The following is a 23,922-nucleotide window of genomic DNA, read 5'->3' on the forward strand; positions in this document are numbered from 1 at the left end:
CGGTTTTTTTTCCGAGAAAAATGAATGAAAAAGTCTAATTTGAACAAAAGCTAATAAATGTAAGATGTAGATTGGCCCTTTGGATTCAGTGATATTTTGAATTAACGCGTTTTTTTAAAGACTATTTGTGCGGTCAGGAATCCCTATGCGATTTAAGGCGAGAGTTAGCTGGCATCATTTTGTTACCGAACGGGACTCCCAATGAGTTTGCGAAGCAGATGAGTTCCTTGGCCGGGACGAAACGAGCTGTGTAAGACTAGCCACGAACAACTTTATCGTCAATTTTTGACCTCGGGGTTTTCTCCGAGGCCTTTACTCTTAGCGATTTCTGCTAACCCAGTGAAGGTTTTTAACTGCTTCACGAAGTTGAACAGGTCTTTGTGTTCGTCGCCGCTTAGCGGAACATTGAATTTCTCTTTGAGGATCGCCGAGGTTCTGGCGCTAGAACTAGGAGTATCGTCGGTGGCCGCAAGATAAAACGAGGCAAAATCCAAATCTCTTACTGTAGCAGAGCTGGCAACACTATTTGTCATATCTAGGGCCATCTAGCGGTTAAGCTGTTGAAAAAATCCCATCAAGATTACAATAAATGTGAAGAGACTGAAGAGTTTGAGCAATTGAGTTAATTGAGCATCGAGTCAATAACTGGTATGCTATTACACCACGTACACTTTTCTGGCATCTGGTAAAAACAAAATACCATCTGAGAGTTTCAATTAGATAACTATTAACCAGGCACACTCTATAGTTTGGTTTGAAAGCATACACCACTTAGCGCTCGCCTGGTTGATTCTCTTTGGCCGCTAGAATGTTTATTTGGGTCGTGACGATTTCCCGATTTCCCGAAAGCCGGGCCAAAAAAATCCCGCATCCCGTGCCCTAATTTTGGCGACTCCCGCTTCCCGGGGAGAAGTCAAATCCCGGGTCTCGTCAAGACATTAATCGTTTTTTTGGTCAAATACCGGATGCCAAGAATACCCTTCCAGACCCTCTTGGACTGGTTACCTTCCTTGGCGCCAAGAACTCCATCATTAAATTAAATTATGTTCTGATGCTTCTTCCTTCGCTTGGGCTTGCACCCTTGGTTCCAGCGCTCATGGCGCCACGATACGCGACTACTGGTCTACGGATCAACGCAGTCTTTACATAAATGTCATGGAAACATTAGCCCTTGTCAATGCTCCAGAGGCCCTGGGCTTCCGTAACAGCTCGTATTTACTGATTGCAACGTTCTTATTAGGTCCTGGCAGTCTCAAAGTGCAAAGTCACATACTCTTTCTAACGCTCTGAAGAAGGTGTTTTGGGTTTTCACCAAAACTAATATTCACCTCAACCCTCTGTTGTTAATCCCGCAGACCCCCCATCGCGGGTTTTGTCTCTGCAGGATGCCAAGTTATCCCCGTCTGCCTGCTCCCAGGTTCAGACTACATTTGGAGGCCAATTAGGTCACTCCGCAGATTTGATGGCTTTGCCGTCGAATGTGCAATGCTCTTTGGATGGCTTCCCCCTTCCTTTCTCTTCTCCAGACCCAACTTCTGGTTCTACAGGGGTCAACGTTTTTGCGCAGCATCCAGCCAATCACGGTCGCCTGTTTTCTAACCCTTATATTTTCCCTCCCATTACACTCATTCCCCGAGTTTTGCCTTTCGCTAAAAGGCAGTCTTTTCCTTGCACTCTTGTTGTTCCTGACATTCGACCTCGTAAATTTTGGTGGCCTCTACTTAAATCATTTCCCTCTTTCCAATAGACCATTTTACAGTTGTCTGCCCAACGACCTGGCCTTTAAATGGCAGCGAGGCTGGAGTTGACCTGGTTTTGATACAGACCTCGCTGCTTTTGTTCTGTAAATCAAGTTGTTCTAATGCTTACTAGGTGCATTTGCATGACAAAAGCAGAGAGGTCTGTATCAAAACAAGGTCAACTCTAACCTCGCTGCCATTCAAAGGCCAGGTCACCAGGCAGACAACTGTAAAATGGTCTATTGGCACCTGAAGGTACACCAGATATAGTTCGTTCTCACTCCTCCCATGGTGTTTCTTCTTCCTGGCCCCTACCCTGGGACCTACGGGTTTTCGGCGTAGTTATGCCATGAAATAGTTTCGTGGGTTTCCTTTGCAATGTCCTTACAACAATGTTAACTAATTTGATATAATTCCTTGTAATAACAAAGCGAAAAAAATGAAATTATGTATTCATCAAAATAAGCTTCCATTTTGTGATGTAATAAATTTAATTTTGGCTTATTTGTGTTTGCAATTCTTATTCTCTCCTTTTTTATCACCATCGTTTGCTTCTCTTTAGGACATTCCCCCTGTCCCTCGCTTGTTTGTTCCTGCGGTGTTATTATGACAATGATCGGAATTGTGGTTATACCAGGCGACGTGTGAACACTCCCGTTCCGACGCCGGTTACCTTTAACCTCTCTGCTATCGACGATGGTATTAACTTCCTCCAATCAAATCACTGGTCAAGAGCCTATTCCAAGCAGAAGCAATCCAAAAGATTGAATTCGAAAGCTTCCTTTTTGCTTTGCCAGGCGAGAAAAGCCTTTTTGATGCCACCCCCGTGGATGTTTGTCGCTTCCTGGTGTTTAAGGATTCCAAAGGTAACACGCAAGTTCATAAGCCCGAATGCCCTTATCTTGGCCAAAGGAGCATCTCTCTTTGTCAATGTCCTGTACGTCTTGTGTATTCCACAGTCAATTCCTATATTGGAAAACCACGCTCTATCTTTTCTGATGTTGGACGCCAAGGAGCCTGGAACCGAACTCTTCTGCTCTAAAGCCCCATAAGGGTATTGAGACTTACGTGGCAATCGGTCATGAATTGGGAATTAGTCTTTCCAGTGGCTATTTGTTTCGTGCCGCTAACCAGCAGGACCACATTGTCGATAAGCCATTTTTTTAAAAGTGCTTTAAAACTTTACGGCAGAATCCCGCCTTAAAAAGTACCTGCGAGATGCCATCGAGATGCCATCGATAATGGTGAAACCCTTCACAGTTTTCGTTCCGGATGTGCCATTACCTCAGCCTTGTCGGGCTCTCCACTGGAAGATGTTATGTCTCATGTTGGTTGGACGAACTGAAAAACTGCCTTGTGTTACCTTAAGTTAGCCGATGTCTTCCGGGCTGGGGCCCCTCTGACCTGCTTACTTCAAATTCCTATTTGCCTCATTCTCAGGAAGCCTCCCGCGTTTATGGTGATTTTAATGACTTAGAGAATTTCATCACCGCGTTTCCTGCTGCATCCTCTTCCAAACGTCTACTTCCTTCTTAAGTTCTATTTTACTTTTCTTCCCCTTTGCTTTTTCCGTCCCTTTTGAAGTTCTTTCAGTTTTGGGTTTTAGCTTTGGGGATTTTCTTTTGAGACTGGGTATGTTTGGTGGTTTGTATATTCTATAATACCGTGTGTTCTAGTATTATTCCCGTATGGCCGCCAGACCTCCATACCTTAGTAGGAGGGCGGGTGAGATCGGTGTAAATAGGTTACCATTTACAGCGGTCTTACCCAAGCGAGTATAAGAGGTATCGCCAACATCAATTCATTATCGTTTCGATAGAAGGCTCTAGCATTTTTTGTAAGGCGTCTTCTATCTCCCTCTACACTCTCTGACCTGTCCTCCTTTCCAATAGCCGCCATCGGATCACCTTTGTCCTCCCTCTCCTCCCAATTTGTCACTGTACTTACTGTTCTGTATATCTTCATCTGAAGGTCGCCGCTAAACCTCCATACCTCAGGAGGAGTGCGGTTGAGATCGGCGTCATCAAGCAGCCTCGTTCCCAAGGTCTCTCCCTAACTGATCAGCAAGACGCTCATGACCCCGCAAATTGTGCGAAATCACCAATCCGGAGTAATATTTTAAACCGTACTTTTAAAATTAACTATCAAAGCTCGTGAAATTAAGTCTTAAAAGTATACCAAACAATAAATTATACAAAAATATTTTTATTTCTCTTGAATAATCCAAGAAAACTTTATAATTGTTACTACTATGTCGTTGCAGTAATAATAATTTTATTATTATCTCCATAATTATCGATTTGTCTGGGTGTTTGGTGATTACTTGGCGCTCCAAAAAAACCATCGTTGGTAAGAAATGGTGCTTTGATGTACGGATGATGATCGCGATCTCAACACTGCAAACATTCTTCTTTTGATTAAAACTAACTAAATAATTTACTGACGTAAAAACTAAGAGATTAAGACCAATTTTTGATTTTTGAAATAATATTCATTGAGACTTTCGTCACCATCATAAGAAATCTTTATGTACTAAAAAATTCCAATTCGTCCCAGTAATAGATTTTATACAGGCCGTAAAGGATTACCCTGGATTAACTTCTACTATCAAAATACTTAGAACATTTCGCTGTCACCAATTCATGTAAAGATGACGCTTGTTAACTACAGTATGCTGTTAAAATTTGGCATTGCGTTAGAAAATGAACTATCAAGACAAACAAAATAGCATTGTTCGCCAAGACTATCAGATTGAATTAATGATAATAATGAGACTGAGGACTTTAAGCATTTGCTCTTTTTAACAATGCTGAAGTTTAATATCAAAATAATTTAAGCCCCAGTAGTGCAATTTTCATTTTCAAAATGAAATGACTTGGTTAATCTGAATTTCTCGTTTTAAAATTCCATAAACTTCCCTTCACCCTCCTTTCCATCAATATAGCAAAACACATTATCACTGACATCCTGCAATGGTTATTCACAACCATAGACATCAGTCTACTTGGAGTTAGGCAACTCAGTATTTTGGAATTGTTCATATAAGTTAATCTTGACTACAGGACATGCCGACTGGCGGCATGTGTATTGTCTATTGAAGTAATATACATAACTTGTGCAAGAGGTCTTGCAGTCCAGTTGGCATGCCACAAATGTTAAACAGGTCTTTTGACAACTGAAGACTAGGATTGCCTTAAAAGGAAGAATCTTCATGCCTGTCGTCTCTACCGTTTAAAAGAAAACTGTCTTCCTCATCGTCCTCCTTGCTGAATGGTTCTACATTGACCTTGGTGTATCTCAGTTGCTTCTTGGATCGAAACTGAAGAACTCCACACATAACAAGGAACACGACTATTGACACTGACACAGCTGCAATGGTGATGATAGATACCCCGTTCGCTTTAGGATCTTTCAGTACAAATTCCAATGCTTTGTTATTTGGGTACTGAATGGAGCGATGTTTATCTCTAGCTACTGATCTACATTCACTTCCGCATGGATTACAAGATCTTGTGCGTTCATCGATAGAATGATTAGGTGAACACTGTACAACGCACATTCTGCCCTCAAGGTAAAGTGGATTCTTACACATGAGACAGCTATCCATAGACGGGCCATAACATAAATGACAGACTGGATGACACGGCTGGCACTGATGAATGCCGTCCTTATCAGTGACATAAGTCCGATCAGGACAGACATTTACACAAGTAAAATTGTAGAACGCTTTGCCCTCGGGACAGTTGAGGCAGTTAGAGCTGCCTGGACCATTGCAACTTTTGCAATTTGGATGACACTCGCTGCATTTTCCTTCGGTTGAAAATTGTCCTTGTGGACAAACTGAGCTACATCTGCCTGTGCTTCTATTTTGAACCAAGTCTTCTGCACATGATAAACAACTGTCTGCACCAGCTCCTGAGCACGTTTGACATGTCGGGTGACATCTCTCACAGAGCCCTGTCACCTGATTGGCAAATGTTCCAGTGGGACATTCCTTCTTACATGAAAATCCAACAAGACTTGTATCAGGTTCCCTGCACGCAATACAGTCATTTGCTGTGGGTCCAATACACCTCGCACAGGAAGAGTGACATTGTATACACTTTTGATTATCACTATCTAACACCCAACCATGCTGAGGACACTCTCTGATACAGTAGTGCTTGTATAGTACAAATGGTGATACACATCTAGTGCAATTTCTGAGACCATTTCCTGCAATACAATTCAATAAGAATTAGGAAAAATGCATGATCCCCTTTAAAGGCAAAATTGAAGTGAATTTTGCTGTTGAACTCGCCCAAATTAATTTCCCAGACTAGAGGTCAATGAAAAACGTTTGCGGTATAAAACGGGTTGTTAGAACTTTCCACAATTACTTGCGTTAGCCCCCATTTAATTAATGTTTCCTTGAATATGGTTAAGGTCCGTTCAATGGATGAAGAGTGTGGACAGTGGAAGGTAAGTATGAAGCCTGGAAGGTATAAGAGTTAAAAGTGAAAATGAAGTTGTTACAAAACGTATGGTAGGTAAATTCTGCATAAGAGCCAAGTGGCCCATCAGGCCGGAGCTTATCCCGGATGCGACTAGGAGTATTTCTACTCCCCCCTGGATGGGATGTTGGTCCAACGCAGGGTTACCTCCAGCATTAAATTCGCCGGTACCCATCTAAACATCTGGGTGGAGAGAGGCACTGTGAGAGTAAAGTGTCTTGCCCAGAAACACAACATAGTGTCCCGGGCCAGGGCTTGAACCCGGACCGCTCGATTCGGAGACGGGCGCTCTAACCATGAGGAAACCGCGCCTCCCACAAAAGGTATGTAGGGTCGTAAATTTTAGCTAGAAAGTGGAGGATGTCAGAAGATAAAGACACCAAAAATGGCGGTTTTAGCGGAACTACGAGGGCGCAAGGAATTTGACCGCTGTGGACATTTACAGCAGGTTCTATGTTACTAAATCAACTCTATAAAAGATGTGAGACATTATAAAACCCACCTCCTTTGCAGGTTGAACAGTAATAGTCACATGGCTGACAACTGTTCGCTTCCTTGTCAAAGAAGTAGTCTGAAGGACAAGATGCCAAACATCTTGAGTTCACCATAACAGATTTGGTGTCACATCCTGTACAATCATTAGCAGTGGGTCCAGAGCACGATTTGCAAGAAGAATGACAGGGCGCGCAACTCTTTGTATTTTGCAGCAAAAATGTTCCCACTGGGCAAATGCTGACACATTTGCCACGACTCAACACTTCATGCTCTTGGCACTGGATGCAGTTACTGGAGGACAGAGCGCATTCCTTACACATACCATCACAAGGTTCACAAGAGTTGGCTTTGCTGCGGTAATGACCTGCTGGACATTGTGTTTGACATGAGTTGCCCACAAGCAATAACCCCGGTCCACACGACAAACATTCTGCGTTGTTCTTACATTTCTTACACCCAGGAGAACAAGACTTGCAGTGTGTTGTTTCCAAATCACCAAAATAACCATCAGGACACTCGTAAGTACACTGCTTTGTTTGTAGGTCAAGAAATTTGATTTCACTACAGCTAAGGCAGTCTTTTTCAGTTGGACCATTGCATACAAGGCACACAGGATGGCAGCTCTGACAGCCCTCACTGCCATTAAACTTGCCACTTGGACAAGATGCTTTACATCCTGAGCCATTGAGCGACCAGCCGGCTGGAAAGAAAACACGACTTAAGTTCACACTGCATCATATTTTAATTAACAGCAACAGATTTGTTGATAGATTGCGAGCAGTCTCTTTCCCTAGCGTGCGAGAAGTTAAGTATCTAGCGTGCGAAGATGTGAGAGCGATCTAGTCACGAGAAGGGCCGGTGCGGAGCCCTATTCCGGAGCCCCATTCCCTCCTCGTTTCATTTCCTGATTTGCACAATAGTAACTAAGATCCGCGCGCGGACGATTTCAGGAACAAAACCCGACTCCTCGTAGTCTAATACCCTGTTCACAACTGTAAACAAGTTTGTGAGTGGTTTAACTAAACAAGGTTAAAATTAGCACCTCAGATCGTGCACACCCCACAACTTAACCTGATGAAACTTGTTTGATTAAAATATGGTAGCAAGGTAGTTTGAAAGCGGAACCGACAAATTACAAAAAGCTAAACCTGATTTAATAAATCTAGTTTAGTTGGTGTGAATGGCGTATAATTTGTTGATGGAATTAGCTTTTGCTTGCAGCTGGAAGACATATAGACTGTGAAGGCTGGACCAACGTTATTTGATTTTTCTCATCCTGAAGGCTTTGAAGTCCTGAAAATCCCTTTAAGTTTGGGTAGGTCCAGAAGTACAAACTGATATATTTTTCTAAAATTGCTTTAAGTCATTATCGATCACCAAAAAAGGCATTCAAAAGGTAAAGTACAATTTCAAATATCAACTTTTTAAATTAAGCAGTTGCTTCTAATCCGTTTGTGGCTTTTGCACAAAATCAGTGTGTTATTTTTTTGTTGAACAATTCTGCATAACATGTCTTAGCCAGCACTCTGAGTTTAAAGCAAGTACGGTACTAGTTATATCATTTTTAAAAATCTCCCTTGGCACTCTTCAGAAGTCTTTTTGGAAATAATTATTATTGTCCTACGACGTGTTGAAACACTACACAAGTGTTGTACAAGTTCCGTACATGATTCATAGTCTGTCATATTTATACCCTGCATTATGAAATAAAAATAAATACCTTTACAAGAATGGCAGTCACCAGTAGATGGTCCACTGCATGATTCACACGTTGCGTGACACGACTGACAACTATGAGTAACCTGGCTGTGAAACATTCCAGTTGGACATTTGGTGACACATGATGAACCAGAAAGGAGCCTTGGAAGAGAGCACGAGAGGCACTGATCACTGCCTTCACCGAAGCATGTCTGGCACGTAGAATTACATGGGACACAACTGTGTGACAAGAGGAACAACATGCTTTTAAATTAATGGTTGCATAAAAGGTATGTCGACTATTAAGTAGCAACATCACAACATCAAGAGATTTCCTTCAAAATAAGCTTGACAGCGAAATAACTGCTTGTTAACTCTTAAAGGTAGCTTTTATTGCATAACTTTGATGTACAAATTAAGTAATGTCCTCTTTAAGTAATTAGCTAGCTACTGAACGGCCGGTTGTTCACTACACTGAACAATCCAGTCACTACCAACATACACAAAACATTCCCATTCTGACCTGTTGGAATGCCTGGGGAAGGTTCCTTCAGGGCAGCGCATCAGACACTGAGATTTGTGCATGACGAATCCTTCTGAACAACCAACGCACTTCAGACCAGAGGTAAGACTACAAGAGGCACATCCAACTTGGCAATTTTCACATCTCCCAGACGTGGTATTTGCATATGTACCTGCAGGGCACTGTTGGGCAGAAAAGCATTGATGCATGTGAAGGAATCTGCCCACTGGACAGCTGGTGCATTTAGTAGGCTCAACAGGGTCGCAATGTTTGCATGATGACTGGCAACGAGCACATGTTCCATTAGATGATTCACCAAACTGACCTGATAAAGGGAAAAACAGGATATGTAAATTGCCTGCATCAACTTATAAACCATGCTACAATAATTCCTACTATCCTTCCTTGAAACTTCAAGTTTTGCAGTGCCTCTCTCCACTTAGTCATACGCAAGTTCTGCCAAACTGTTGGAGTAGCCTGTCAATATGCTTGGAGTACAATCTGTGATGGAATAACAAAGTTCTGCAACCCCATCTCTGCCAGTTACTACTACACCAGTAGTCATGTAATACATTGGGAACCAAAGTTCCTAGTTGCAGGCATTCAAACGTTTCTTAAACAGGCACTTCTAAACCATAATAAAACTTACCTTCAGGGCAATTTGCAACACATGTACCAACTGGAGCACCAAGTCTAAAAGATCCCTTAGCACAGGACACACATTCAGAAGTTGAAGGACCAGCACAGCTGCTGCAAGCGGAATCACAAGGCTTGCATTCTTTGAGGTCTTTGTCTCCAAAGAAACCACTTGGACAAGAAGCCTTACATTCACCACCATGCAGAAATAATACTTGGTGTACATCTTTAGTACCACATTCTGTGCAGGAGCTTTCACTACCACCATGGCATTTATGACAAGAAGGATGACAAGGTCCGCATTGTCCATCAGCCTCTAAATACTGTCCATCAGTACATTTGGCTATACACTTTCCCAGAAAGTGTCTATAGTCTGAAGTGCAGGAGCTGCAGGATGTTGCATCACCAGCACACGTTAGACATGACTTGTCACACTTTCCACACATCACAACAGAATCTTGCACATGTTTGTAGAAGCCATCAGGACAAAAGTTCACACAGCTTCCATTGTGTACAATAAGGGGTGAGTGACAAGACAGACAGTCAGATGTGTTGGGGCCATGACAAGTTGCACACACAGGACTGCAAGGTCTGCAAAGCTTTGCATTGGTATCTCTGAACTCTGTGTTTGTGCAGTCAGCAACACATTCCTATACATTATGATAATGTTTCATGTCAGTTACATCATTGAAGCAAATAAATATATTTTCTCTAACCAAGATAATTAGCATTATAATGTATTAACTTTCCATAAGCCACAGATAGCACTGTTTCATGGAATGCAGCGTTCAGCAGCTATACAAATTTATTGGAACAAAAGAAAGTGTTTACATAACAAAAGATTTCAACTCCCACAGAATTGGTTTGGGACACCAACATGGCTGCTGTGGTGTCATGTGAAAACACTCTATAGCTCATTTAAGATACTGCCTGAGTTGTAAAAGGTCAGTAACATGACCAGGTAGAAGTTGCAAATGTTTCCCTAAAGTGAAAAAAATAATAAGACTACACATCTGTGAGATGCCTTGCTCTAATTCATCACTGCAGGAGTTCTACTCAATAGAAAAGCTAGTAACATACATTTGCAGTCAATTTGATAGAGATATACTAGTTGTGCAACAGGTGGAATACAATGAAATGTCCCATCAGCAACTTAATATATTATATTTTTGGTATACACATAAGCCTTTTAGGACTGAGTGTGTGTACCAAGAAAATACAAGTGACAAGTGGGATATTCAATGGTATACCAGGAGAGCCTTTACATAACTATTTTATACCATGCCACATAAGAATATACAGTGGTCAACACAATCACTGCAATGCACAATGGGAGCCATCAGGTTTAAGAGCTTTCCTGTAATCTGATTAGCTGTTTTTTTTCTATAGGATGTTATAAAATGATATATACTTAGTGCTATAGTGTTCTTACATTGTTGGTACTTCTTCTGAAGTGTTTACACTCATTGCACTCATCTGCTTTTGGTCCAGTACATCCCTTCTGACATTCCAAGTTACAGGCAGGAACTGGTTCCTTTGTGGAATCATTAGGTTGAGCTGGCTGTGATGTTCCATATGCAACCAAATACCAATCTTTGAGCATTCCACTATTCCGAGAGGCACCTGGAGAAAAAAATCCCACAACCTCATGCGCTTGTAATTTTTCAGAGATTCCAATCTTAAAGTGTTAAAAACACTGGCATGAATATTGGCATTCCAGCTAATTTCACCACATACTTATATTTTTTATTTGAGTGTACATTTCTTGTTAAGTTCATATATATCTCAATCAAGTTTACAGTTTAAGTGGGTCATGTGATCAATCATAAGCCAAGTGTTTATCACTTTGAATGAAGACTTAAACTTAAATCTGTATCCACTGGTTTATCAAAGAGAATTCAGATTCCTTTCATTATAAGCTTAGGGCCATTATTGGGAGCAAATGGGTCAATATTTCAGTGGACCTATCTCAGAATCACAAATAAATTTAGCCATTTTATGGCATGGTCTTTGTAAATGTCCATAAGAGAATGAAACAATGAAATCTCAACTTGTTCATTGTGATGCTAAAATGACTATGAGCTCCAACGTTTAGCAGTTTTGCGTGCTTGCAGGTTTAAGAAGAATTATATGCTGCACTATAGGGTTGTTGGTTGGTTTAGAAAATACATGAAAAGAAAAGCTGCATAAGTGTCACTTGCTGAGATGTATCCCCAGCAGAGTGCATAGTGTAGGGTTAGAATATTGTTGCAGCTGTTTAAAAGAAACCCTTCAAATGGTCTGCAGGTTTGAAATGTACAAATTATTTTCGACGTAACTGAGAGGAGCTGAAAGCAATCTTCAAGCAGGAGAGCTGAAAAGTTAACTTGATACAAAAATGGACTTGTAACCTGAATTCTTTGATTGAAATATCTCCAATTCTTCCATCCAGGGAGGTTCCTATGCGTGCCACTATTGTCTTTTGTTTTTGCCTGAGTGATTTTACACGTTGAGGCTTTGATAGTACAATGCGGAAAATTATTTGTTTGAATTTTTGATAAAGATCTTATTTCAATACACTGATAACCCAGAAAGAGAGCTCACACTCCGAAATGTACAGCTGACGAGACAGTGAATGCGATGGTTTTTCCAAGAACTGCATGGTGGATTTCACAGTCAGCTGTATTAATGACAACCGAAAGCTGTGTAAAAATAGAAATACGCACAGACAACAGGAACAGAATTTATTTTTTTTAAAAAAGTGTCAAAATCTTTTATTTTACGATTTTAAACAACAACCGTAAAAATGATATTTTGTGTGGCCGTACATTCACAGTGGAAAACAGTCAATCTAATGAGTTTATCACGCTTATAAATGTGTCATCCAAAGTAAAGTAACAATATTTTCTAATGTGAAAGTGCTTAAATGGCTTGAGCTTGACAATTTATTAACACTGACACCATAGTCCCATAAGCATCACAACAAAGAAGTCGAGATTTCATTGTTCTGAATTGGAGATTTGATTGGCTGGATTTGAAAAAGGTTGGAATCTATTATTTCAGTTCTGCCATGTGATTGGTTATCATTGTCTGGTTGGTTCTGGTTGTGTCCTGTGCTAAGGGATCTTTCAGGCTATTGCAATAATTGTAAATACTTAATAAGCTTTACAAAGCTTTGTTTACCATGGTTTTCAATCTCCAGTGTCCAAGTTCCTTTTGGGTCTTCACCCCAAGTATGAGTTGACATGAATTCCCAATTTGTAAAGCCACTGCTTGAGTAGTCTTCTTTACGTTGGGGCAGCAAAATTGCAACTGTACCTTGAGGAGAAATCAGCTTGATGCTGAGGTCACCACGTCGCGTAAAAGTCAGTGTTGTGACTACCTGGACATGCTCCAAGTATCGCACATAGTCACTCTTATCTGAACAAGCTGTAAATGGTATAGTCACCTTCAAAGTGCCTGTCCCAGGGATAGGCCTAAGAAAAAAAAGAGTCAGGTTGAAGAACAGATAAACTTTAAAAAAATAGAGCGAGCCTCTCCCCATGCAGGGCTGCTGAATCCAATAGCCTCCCTCACTTTGGATTGCAGCTCAAGTTACAGCTACTGTTCACCCACGTCTGAAATCTCAGACCTGTTTTTGGCACTGGGATATCTGTGAGGGCACTATAGAGAGACTGAGTTGATGACTTCCTATCTCAGCCACCAACCAACTATATCTCCAAGTTGGTCAGGCAAACAACCCAGACAATCCCAGTTATCCTACATGTATCCACTTGTAGTGCACAAGCTAGCTAGTTGGCGAGTCTTTGGAGTGGAACACTACAAAATAAAAACCAGTCAGGCTATTCAAAAGAAGGTTCCAGTATGCGTTAACAACTCATCATTTTAGAAATTTATTTTAATTTAAATAGTATGATCACCTTTGCTGTGCCTCTGGTATTTCACGACAGACATGCTGTGGTGGTACAGTTTTCCACTTCCTTGCAAGGTTGACAAGTGCCAATGCATCAAGCAAGCCATAACCAAACTTGTGGCTGACCTTTCTACCAACTCCATTGATAACAAAGTCATCAGATTTTAACTTGGCATTGGATGAGGTACGAACAACAAGATGCTGCATATCCCTCCAGGTCAAGTTACGACTAAAGGAAAAAAAAAAAGTATGAAACAAAACAGTGTAGGTTAGTCAAAGTACAAGAACAGAAAGTATTAACACACCAATGACTTGCAAATCATTAGAAAGAGCTGGTATCAGTATAGGTGATATATAAATGGTAACTATGCTTACTCTCATCTCATCATGTGTACATTGATGTGGTTCTAGGAAAACATCTTATATACCCACACCAACAATGGCAACAGAATGAGATCAGGATGGACATTTTCATACATTCCCTGTATTTTTGTCCCCCCTGACCTTGACTCAGCGCCATTGTTTGTTGGAATATTGGGAGGGTCTATTAACCCCTGCCAAAGTAAAATCATAATGAAGTATATGATACGTGTAACTAACAAAGTATATGGATGCAAGCATACAGACAAAAGTATGTCCCACATTTTGATGAACATTCTTTGGTAAAAAAATTCAGCTCAGAGGAGAATGCCCAATTTAAGGTAAGGTAAACTCTGATACTTACTTAACCTCCAAAGCAAGAGCTAATATTCCTGCTGCAAGAGGTGCTGAAGCAGATGTACCTGTATGTGAATTTGTGCATCGTCCATGAAGGTCTGTGGTAACCTTAAACAAGTAAACAAATAACAGTTCTATTTATGAACAGTCTTAAAAGGCAAGTAGTGCCACATGTGTGTTATCTGCCTCAAAAATATGCAACCTGGATGTTTGTTGATGACTCAAAGATCATAGCTTTCCTCAAGCTTCACTCTTGAAGAAACTGTTTGCTTACTGGAACTGACAATGACCTACAGACAGTAGCTCATCATTTTTTCCAAAATCTTTAGGTAATGCCTTTGTACTAAAGTTTGAGCTCATGATAACCAAAAAATAAAACTATGAAAGTTATGATGTTTTCGAGATTTTTGCATAATAAGAAAACACCCAGAGAAAAGTCTTAATATTCAAAAGCAACACAATTTTAAAACCTTATTCAAATATATATATTGCAAGCAACCAAACTACCAAGTACTTACAATTTTTCTCATTTCATAATTTCCACTGCTAAAGGTAGTAGCAAGAGTTGATGAGCAGTATTCTGAATACCACGGAGACGTTCCATGTTCTGTTGCAGAACTGATTGACAGGGTGTAAACACTGTTTGTGTAGCCATCACATGCGCAGCTGTCATGACCTCTTCCTCCATTCCCAGAAGCCCACACAAAAATGGAGCCTAATCCACCACGACCCTAATCAAATGAGATGAAAATGATAAGCTACATTCTTGAACTTTTTCCATGAATGAAAATTGAACTTACCCCAGTAAGCTCCACCTCTTGAAAGACTGAGGGTATTTCAGAGACATAACTCACTACGGGTGTATTTCCTAAGGGCTTGCAGCATTAAGACTACATGAGCAGATTAATAATTATTATACATTTATTAAGTCAAATATCAATTCATATTATTTATTGTTTTAATGTTTTGTTAGTACTGCCAGCATACATGACTGTTCCTACATTTGCACAACTTGTTCTGATCATGTGCCACACTTAAGTTGAACCTGCTAGTGTCCCTCCATGCACTTATCCTCTTATTCATACATTCTCGTCAGACAAACAAAACAGCATTCAGTTGTAAGTTATAACACTGTCATTTATTCACAAGTGAAACCACCTCAGTTCACTTTTACCATAACTGGCAAAGAATTTAGTAACAGAAGATATTTTCACTTACTTTTTTACAACCATCTTCAAATGCCTTTTTTGCTAATTTAGCCGGTCCATCGACTGTCCTTCCATCATCATCTGGTCCCCAGCTTGAACTATACAAATCAATATGCTGTGGATTGAGACTAAGAGATGAGGCCTCTACTGCATCTGTCACATCACCATCTAGCATTCGAACACCTTGAACGCACAGAATAATGCCATTAGATAACTCATTGCCAAATTACATTCTGTATCTTCAACAATAGTATACCAAGCGTTAGTTGTTGACAATGTATATATCAAGTTCCTGACAAAACTTTTACTAGTATTATTTTGTTTTTGATTGGTTCATAATTCTAATAATGTTGCCATAAACACTTAAAGGTGGCTCAAAACAGTTTCCAGCACTTAGATTTTGATGGGTCATTATAACCACTCGTTATATATCACTCGATGCTACAATCATGGTATCTAAAAACTGCCCAATCATTGGTGAAAATGTTGTTATCATTATTTTTTGTGACACAATAGGTTACCATAGGAACAGTATGACCTGCTAAAAACACCCTTAATTACAGATTTAGGGTCTTATAATTCAAAAACGGCACGGTGAAATTTTTTCATGTTATCAATTTTGATAAACATGGTAAGAAGCAACTTTTGCCAAAGTTTTAAAAAATCTGAACATGGGGAACCACCTTAAAGTTTTGAAAATTTAAGCACAGATTTTTCCAAGACATTTTCATGATTTTATTTCCCTTTTTCTCATTAGTTTTAGTTTTGATTGAGAAGATAATTATCAAACACTCAAAACAGTGCTTGATCACACATCCAAACTCCTTGAGGTTAATCATCACACTTTTAGTCAGATGGGCATCCAGGGGTCCTGTGGATAGCCACTTATTACAGAAAATCATTCTATTTTTCTTATGTTGCCTTTTAAATTATTCATTTGAGCAGGTCCTGTAGCACATTTTGGATGCCCACTTTTCAAATCCTGGCTAAAAGCCTGTTCATCATAAATACTCTGCTGCAAATTAACTCTCTTCCTGGTGCTTGGAAATGTGGTCAAACACAATCTTTCATGTTTGAAATATTACTTTAACCAAAATATGGTCATGCAGATTACCTCCTACTTTTGAGCCTGGTGCCACACCCACCCCACAGACACTGTTGTTTCCTGCTGCAGCTACTTCACCTGCACATCTTGTTCCATGTCTACAGAGAGTAAGAAACAAATAAAATTCTTATTACAAAAATAGACGACTGATCAAGAAAAGAGATGTTTTCGTCTTGCAAAGATTCATCATTTGTCTACTTAACAATGTTTTGATACTGTCAAGAGAACATGTGGCATTGATCATTTTTAGGGAATTGACGGTGAATGGTGCAGATGCACGGTTACATGGAATCTATTAAGTAGTTAGCCAATCGAACTGCCTAATTTGAAATAGACCATGCAAAATTGTCTTAATTTACCATTCTGCTATTACATAATTATGTCTTTGTGACTCACAGGAGTAGAATACTTCACTGTTCAATAGTGTGGGATCATTGATGTTGCACCCTCTGTTTAACCCTTGTGTTGTCAAATCAACTGACCTGTTTTCATCATTCCATGTTGCTCTTGGTGCAGGGTCTGCATCATTACTGTTATAGTCATAACTAGCTGCTGGATCCTTAAAAGCAGAAATAATAGTTCTGTTTCAAGCTCATTCTGCACAATTCAAAATGTACTGACTAACAGGGATATTATAGCTATGTGAAAAAATTAAGACTGTCTTCACATCCAAGTTAAGATGATCACGGCATTAACATTATGCTTTGATACAAATGAAGAACTTGAAGAGATTTTTAAACAAAGGCAAACTTATTGTCTCTAGTTACTTTTAGTTTGCTTTGTCTCAATGAAACCAAGAACTTCTTAATGATAATAATAACAAAATACACCCCCAAATCTTGTACATTCTTGTACTGTACAACTTCATTACAGTGAAATTCAGATGTAACCATAATGTTGGCAAAAATGTTTCGTTAAAATTTTTAGGTAACACAAATCTCTCAAGTACTTACATAATTGGCCTTTAAATCCCTGTGTGTATATTCAATTCCTACAAAAGCAATTAATAGAAAATATCATAAATAAAATACCAAACGTCAGCAGCTTTATATTAATTTATTTTCTGTCTTCACTGTGTTTATAAAGGGGTACAGAGTGACTAGTTAAAACAAAAACTGTTGACAAATACAATATGAACAACACTAATGATATAATTGCAAAGAAAAAAATAGCTATTATCTAACTAGAAAACAGATAATTTCCCATGTAGCAAACAGATCCTGATCTTCTGTCTGAGATGAGCTATCCGTTGGATTTTCCCGTTGTTTTAGATGGGAAAATGGGTAGATCGAATTGCAACTGAAGCCAGATTTCCTGGTAACTAGCATATTTTTGTGCAGGAAAATATCTTCAGAATACTTAATTAACAGCAGACTCTAGAGCTTTCATTGAGATATCAATGTATCAAAAAACTGTCTTACAATGAAAATTATTAGACAGTTAAGGAAAACCTACCATCATCCAATATAGAAACAACAACATTCTTCCCAGTAACACCCTGTCCCCAAACTGGAAGGACATTGTGGTCATAGCCTCTAAATATGCTGTCTGTGTTATGCTGAAAAGAAAAAAACTGCATGGCTAAATCCCAATACCAGGAGTGTTTGAGTTTTTATACTTTTTATACCTCTGCACATGTCACACAACAGGTACATTCCAGTCCAGGGTACTAGTTTTCAAAGATTGGATAACGCTATCCACTAGATAGCGATTTATCCAGTGGATAGCATTATCCAGCCTTCGATTTACTGGGCCCTGATTAATCACTATCCAGTGGATAGGTTTTGGCGAAACAAACTACACTATCCACTGTATAGTGATTTATCAGGTGGATGGCATTATCCACCCTTTGAGCAAGTGAGTCCAGAAAGGAAGATTGAAGTAGTATCCTATTGATGGTTATGCATGGTAAGTCAGACCCTCAGGTTAGGGTTTGAGTTTTACTTTGTGGTTTCATAGAACTCAAATTAAAAAATAACAAAAAGTAAGTGCAGATTGTAAAGCTTCTTCCGTTAGCCTGTGATGATTAGGTTGCATTCACTGCACTATCATCCTAACTTAATGCCTTAGAACGAGAACGAGTGGTCCAGGTTCGAGCCCTAGCCGGGCTTGTGTTATGCTCTTGGACAAGGCACTTTACTCTCACAGTCCCTCTCTCCACCCAGGTGTATAAATGAGTACCAGCGAATTTAATGCTGGAGGGTAACCCTGCAATGGACTAGCATCCCATCCAAGAGGGAGTAGAATACTCCTGGTCACTTCATGCTTATTAAACTGGAGATATGCCCTAGCATAATGGGCCACTTGGGTCATATGCAGACTTAGGGAGACCTTGTTCTGTTAGACAATCAGTGTTGAGTTTTGCCAAATGCTTTTTTTGCTCTTTTTTGAGCCAAGGTTGAACAGTTATAGGAACAAAATGTTTATCTCATTACAAAGAACCAGGCCAGCCTCTTAACAGTGTACAGGCTGTGTTTTTCGTCTGTGACTCATCAGACATGTCGTTTATATGAACATCTCCTCTACTCCCTGCAGTAACCCGATAAACAGGGTTTCCGTGCACTCCTACAAGAGGTCAGAGACAGTCCATTCTGCTGATTGACTTTCCAGTTTCCTTGAATTGGTTGATCTCATGTATTTGTACCATCATTGGGCACGAAATAAAGATTGTTGTTGTTGCCAGCTGATCTGCTTGACAAATTGACATGTAAATCGGTCTAACGGGATCTAAACAACTAATTTAATGGCATTTTAACATATAGCTCAACAAAGGGGTGAAGCAATATTATTCACATTGAGTATACATGTAGTTGCTGTATTATATATTGACATCATACATGTTAGAAAAATAATCTCCCTCCGCAATACTTTAAATAGCAATCATTGTAAGCTATAAGAGTTAAATACTGAATCTGGCTTACGCGATGTTTATAATTAATACGCTTATTTTAAAATCGAAAAATCCCGCGTTTTTGAGTCCCAAAAATCAATTAATTAACCTGTCTATTTCGCTCACTTGAGTTGAATAGAGTGAATTACAACACTTCAAAAATGTATTTGACATAGCAGTTCGTCGTCAATTATCCATCGCTTATTCATGGGTTAAAGCACTAGTATTTTCCTTCATCACTCAATATAATTTACCGGTATAATACTTACAAGAAACCACTGTTTATCAAAATCTGGGTCGTTGTAGTGAGGATCGAAATCCCTGCGTACGCGTCTCTTTACAATTTGCTGGTCGGCCCAAATAACCTGAAACAAGGAAGAATTGCCAAGATATAGTTACTGAGGGAATAAACTTCCTCAAACTTACATGTATCCGATAACAACAATACTTCATACGATACTTACATTGGGATGTTCGCTCAACTCCGATGTAATATCCACGGCATCGCGTCTCGATCGTTTAGGATGTGTATTATGCTTGAACATATAAAATCCTTCCAAACTTCCAACCTATCGACCAAGGCAAAACATAAATGTTTCTCGTTTAGTGCGCAAACAAAACCGCCCAAACCTCATAGATCTGTCGATAAGTTGAATTCCCTTGCGATACTCGAACCCGCGTATGAAATAACGCAGCAAAATCACGACACGATATATCATAAGACTTTGTTCCCTTACCTGTCCTAACAGTGTAAGACCTCTTTCGGCTGCTATCCTCTCAGCCCCTGTCAGACCGCCATCGACTTGCACAACCCATGTATTGGAATACACTGTGCGAGTTCGACACGTCGCCGAGTTCAACATCATTGCGGCGACCGCGAACAAGATAACGAACATGTAATAGCTAGGATTTGTGGGCATATTAGGACCCAGTTCAGTAACAATTTCGTTAAAAAATAATAAATACAAAAGTCTAACTAAAATGTAAAAGAAAGGATCGGTACCGCCGAGTGCCTAGACCGATCGCGATAGAACAAGTTCACATCATCTTTGCATGGAAATGTATGCCCAGTGTCAATAATGTGCCGAAAGAAAATATCCGTCGATGTGACGTCACAGAAGAGACTCCTACTTCCTTTAGTTTCACCGCGCGCGTGACGCCTTCCTCGCTGAAACGTTCCAAAATAGTTCACGGAACAAGATTTATAGTTTCAGCCCGAACATCCCCTGCAAACTTTGCAAAAGAATCATCAGAATTGAAAAAAGAATGAATCGGTTTAAGCGTAGGACGATGTGTTTACATTGGCGTGCAAGCTGTACTTACACAGCCGTTCGCCTCAGAGTGAAGATGACGTGCGCGCAAACCAAACTCAGTAGCTAGTTCCGCAGAAACCTGAAGATTTGACTGGTTAAATTCTGTGAGGTAGAATAACCGAAATATCTTGAATGTTTGAGGATTTCGAGACCTGGAAACTCGATTCATTTGGCGTGTTGATTTATGTTTTTTGCTGTCATTACCTACTATAGTAATCTGGTTAATTTTCGCCTTTTTGTCCCGAGCGGTTTTCGTCGCTGTTTACCAATCTTTCGATGTCATTTTAAACATTTAGAAATAAAATATCTTTCAAAACAGAGCAAATCACCGATTCCTTCTTTTTAAGTTTCATAACTGGAAAAAAAAAAAAAAAAAAAAAACAGTTTTATCAATTACAGGCATCATTGACCCTTTCCTGCTTCTCCGAGTTCAAGGTCCGAGATTTAGGCTCACTTTTCAAGTTTTATCACTTCCACTTCACAACTGAATTAAAATAGACTGGATGAATTCAAAACGAAAAGAGTAAATTACAATTATAGTTTCGTATTTCTTAGTGCCCGTATCTAATCGATTTACAATGTAATAGGTTGCTTACTACGTAGGTATGTTACAAGATTTGATAGGAGGAGGCCAAGGAGCATTGTAGTTGATAGAGACACTGTATGCTAAAAATTGTTATGACACTGAATAGCTTGACCAGGCGGTATGTTTTTTTGCCCAACACTCAAATAGAACTGTGCAGTATCCCAATCGTGGGAGTCGAGACATTCACTGCTTCTATTTAGTTTCACCTAGTAATGAAGGGAGTCAGTCAAGTAATTTAGTTTGACAGCACGATTCGTCCCCCAGATACTTTTTATTTGTTTCATTGCCGTTAAGAACAATCATTGGGGACAATTAGGAGAGCATAATCACCAGTTCTGTCGCTTGTGTTCGGCTTCTCAAGTCCTCCGTTGCGTAGCCTGCAGTACAGGCGGATTAGCGGGCTCTAGCGCGATACACGAGCCCTCTGTTCTGCAGGCTATCCGTTGCGAAATCGGCCGTACGAATTATTATAGTTGTCCGCTACCGCGCGTGAAGCATAATTGAAAAAAAATTTTACCAGTTGCCTGAAAAGAAAATTCTGTCAGGAAGGTGCAAGTTGACTCCTGTTTTAAGAGGCTAAAAGACACACAGATCTGAGAAAATAATTAAATTTAGCTCTACTAAATTTTGCACCTGTGGAACAAGCACAGTTTGCAACGTTTTTTGTGTTTATTTACGCACAGTTGAGTTTATTTCACTTTGAGAGGTTTCGACACTTCTCCTTCACCTGGTTGGTAAAAGAGACAGGCACACTACTTCAACGCAGCAGAGAAAGTCATTAAATGTTTATCACTTTTGACACTTCATTAATTTTGCATGCATAATAGATGAAACACCTCTGATGTGACATCTTGGCAGGTTGGATTGAAATAATAAATCATCGCTGTCAGGAAATGGGTAACAAATGCCTTGCGGTCAGATCAAATATGAAGACCGTTCCCCACCCCCTCCTTCTCTCAGGCACCCCTACAAGTCTAAAAAAATAGTCAAAAACCAGTCTTGAATCGATTGATACAGCTAAATGGTCTGAAAATGAACACCAACACAAAGCAAATTATTAGGTAGCTATAGAGGACAACAGATAGGTCTGAGGTAAAACGACTGGAAACAAAAATAACTTTGATAGTTTTCATATAGATTTAGACAAAGTTTATGAAAACGATGGTCTTTGTTAATCATGATTCGAAATAATGTAGGTCATATTTTCCACATTAAATGAATGAGCAGTTCTTTACGTGGTCGGGAAAGGTGAAAATGTCAGGAATGAGCACTTTTCAGCAGGGTCTTGATTTATCATTTTTAGTTTCCGGTTTCTTATCCCCCCCACTTGACACTTACTTTCACATTCTGTAGTTTTCCTTTGATTTATTTATTTACTTTCAGCCCAGACAATGTCGAACTATTTTGCAACTGAAAACTTGTTGCGTTCTTTTGGAATCCGCCCTACATACATAAGGTATAGGTGTATCCTGATTTCTTATCGCATGCACGCAACACGTAGATTTTCAGATGATTCCAGACGTGTTATCTTTTCATTCACTGACCGCAGTGATTTAAAAGTCAGAAAACCTGACAGTAATGCTGTTTTAAGATTTTAAAAGTGTGAAATACAGGAAGGAATGTTCTACTTTCACCCAATTCACACTTACTAGGGGAAAGATATGTTTGTTTTTGTTTTAAATGATTTTTTTCATGGAGCCCCTGAAACGACTGGTTTAGATAAAAGCTATTGTATACCCTCCCAAAGAAATAAGAAACCCCAAATATTTCCGCAGTTAAGATTCCTCTTACTGTAAATTTTCTACAGTATGGAATATCATGACCTTTTTGTTTTCTAACTTTACAATGTACAAAAAAAAAACCGATATTTTATTTTTCTGACCCAAAAAAATAGTCTCTTGCCTGACCTGCGAGCTGACAACGTATTGATGCAGGGAGAAATTAGTTGATGATAATTACTAATGTCGTACATTCACAACTTATTGAGTTCTGAGAGAGAGTTTGTGGATTGTTCAGTGAGGCAAGTCCGTAGTTTTCCGCAAGAAAGAGTGCGTTTCTTGCCATGAAACCACTCACTGCAGAGATACAAGGAGTCAGAAAGCACGGTACTCACTTGCGACGCAAGCATAAGCATGAGCAGAAGTATAAAAGAAGCTTATACACTAGTGGGAACGGCTGCGACATAAGCATAAGCCTTCTGCTTCTGCTTCAGCTTCTGCTTATGTCGGTGTTATGTCTAGGGCCGGAGGACATGGTCGGCATAAGCATAAAGTGCTCGCTGATTGGCTGAAAGTCTTTCGCTTATGCTTACATGCTTATACTTATGCTATCTTTATACTTATGCCAACCACGTCCCCACTGGACAACATAACAGTGACATAAGCACACGCATAAGCATAAGAACGTAAAGTTTTTATATTCTTATACTTATGCTTATGCGTACTAGAATTCCAACTGTTATCATCTCCCTCCCGGGCAACCCCCGGGACAAATTCAGCCCTTCGTGCACGGGGACGGGGAATTGTTTAAGGCAGTCTTGGCCGGGGGGGGGGGGTGTAGGGGGCGGGTCAATCGTGCACGTGTTCAAACGCAATGGCGAGGCACCACTTGTTGGACGTAAAGGTATT

The 23,922-nt window shown here is 39.8% G+C and overlaps 1 protein-coding gene across 1 annotated transcript; it reads right to left on the bottom strand.

Annotated features, from left to right (window-relative positions):
- Positions 1-3,928: 3,928 nt before the first annotated feature.
- Positions 3,929-23,712, bottom strand: LOC110066015 (proprotein convertase subtilisin/kexin type 6-like). The gene is made up of 18 exons (XM_020773211.2): positions 20,134-23,712; positions 19,861-19,965; positions 19,666-19,761; positions 17,962-18,064; positions 17,460-17,497; positions 16,989-17,065; positions 16,516-16,604; positions 15,412-15,584; positions 14,712-14,924; positions 14,201-14,301; positions 13,484-13,705; positions 12,747-13,039; positions 11,017-11,207; positions 9,598-10,234; positions 8,949-9,273; positions 8,448-8,665; positions 6,735-7,427; positions 3,929-5,954 (listed from the first exon to the last, which is right to left on the bottom strand). Exons 1-18 carry the CDS (start codon positions 20,314-20,316, stop codon positions 4,933-4,935), a joined length of 4,779 nt encoding a protein of 1,592 aa, XP_020628870.2. The 5' UTR covers positions 20,317-23,712; the 3' UTR covers positions 3,929-4,932.
- Between the last annotated feature and the right edge of the window lie 210 nt (positions 23,713-23,922).

The sequence above is a fragment of the Orbicella faveolata genome, unplaced genomic scaffold (assembly GCF_042242905.1).
Source record: "Orbicella faveolata isolate gen_17 unplaced genomic scaffold, um_ofav_v1 contig_36, whole genome shotgun sequence".
In the NCBI taxonomy this organism is placed as follows: Eukaryota; Metazoa; Cnidaria; class Anthozoa; order Scleractinia; family Merulinidae; genus Orbicella; species Orbicella faveolata.

Excerpts from the sequence above, each read along its gene's own strand:
- LOC110066015 (XM_020773211.2), bottom strand. The coding sequence starts at position 20,316 with ATGCCCACAAATCCTAGCTATTACATGTTCGTTATCTTGTTCGCGGTC. Across the intron at positions 17,498-17,961 it reads TGTTTCTATATTGGATGATG|GAATTGAATATACACACAGG; the intron begins GTAGGTTTTCCT and ends TTGCTTTTGTAG. Across the intron at positions 14,302-14,711 it reads ATTATGAAATGAGAAAAATT|GTTACCACAGACCTTCATGG; the intron begins GTAAGTACTTGG and ends TACTTGTTTAAG.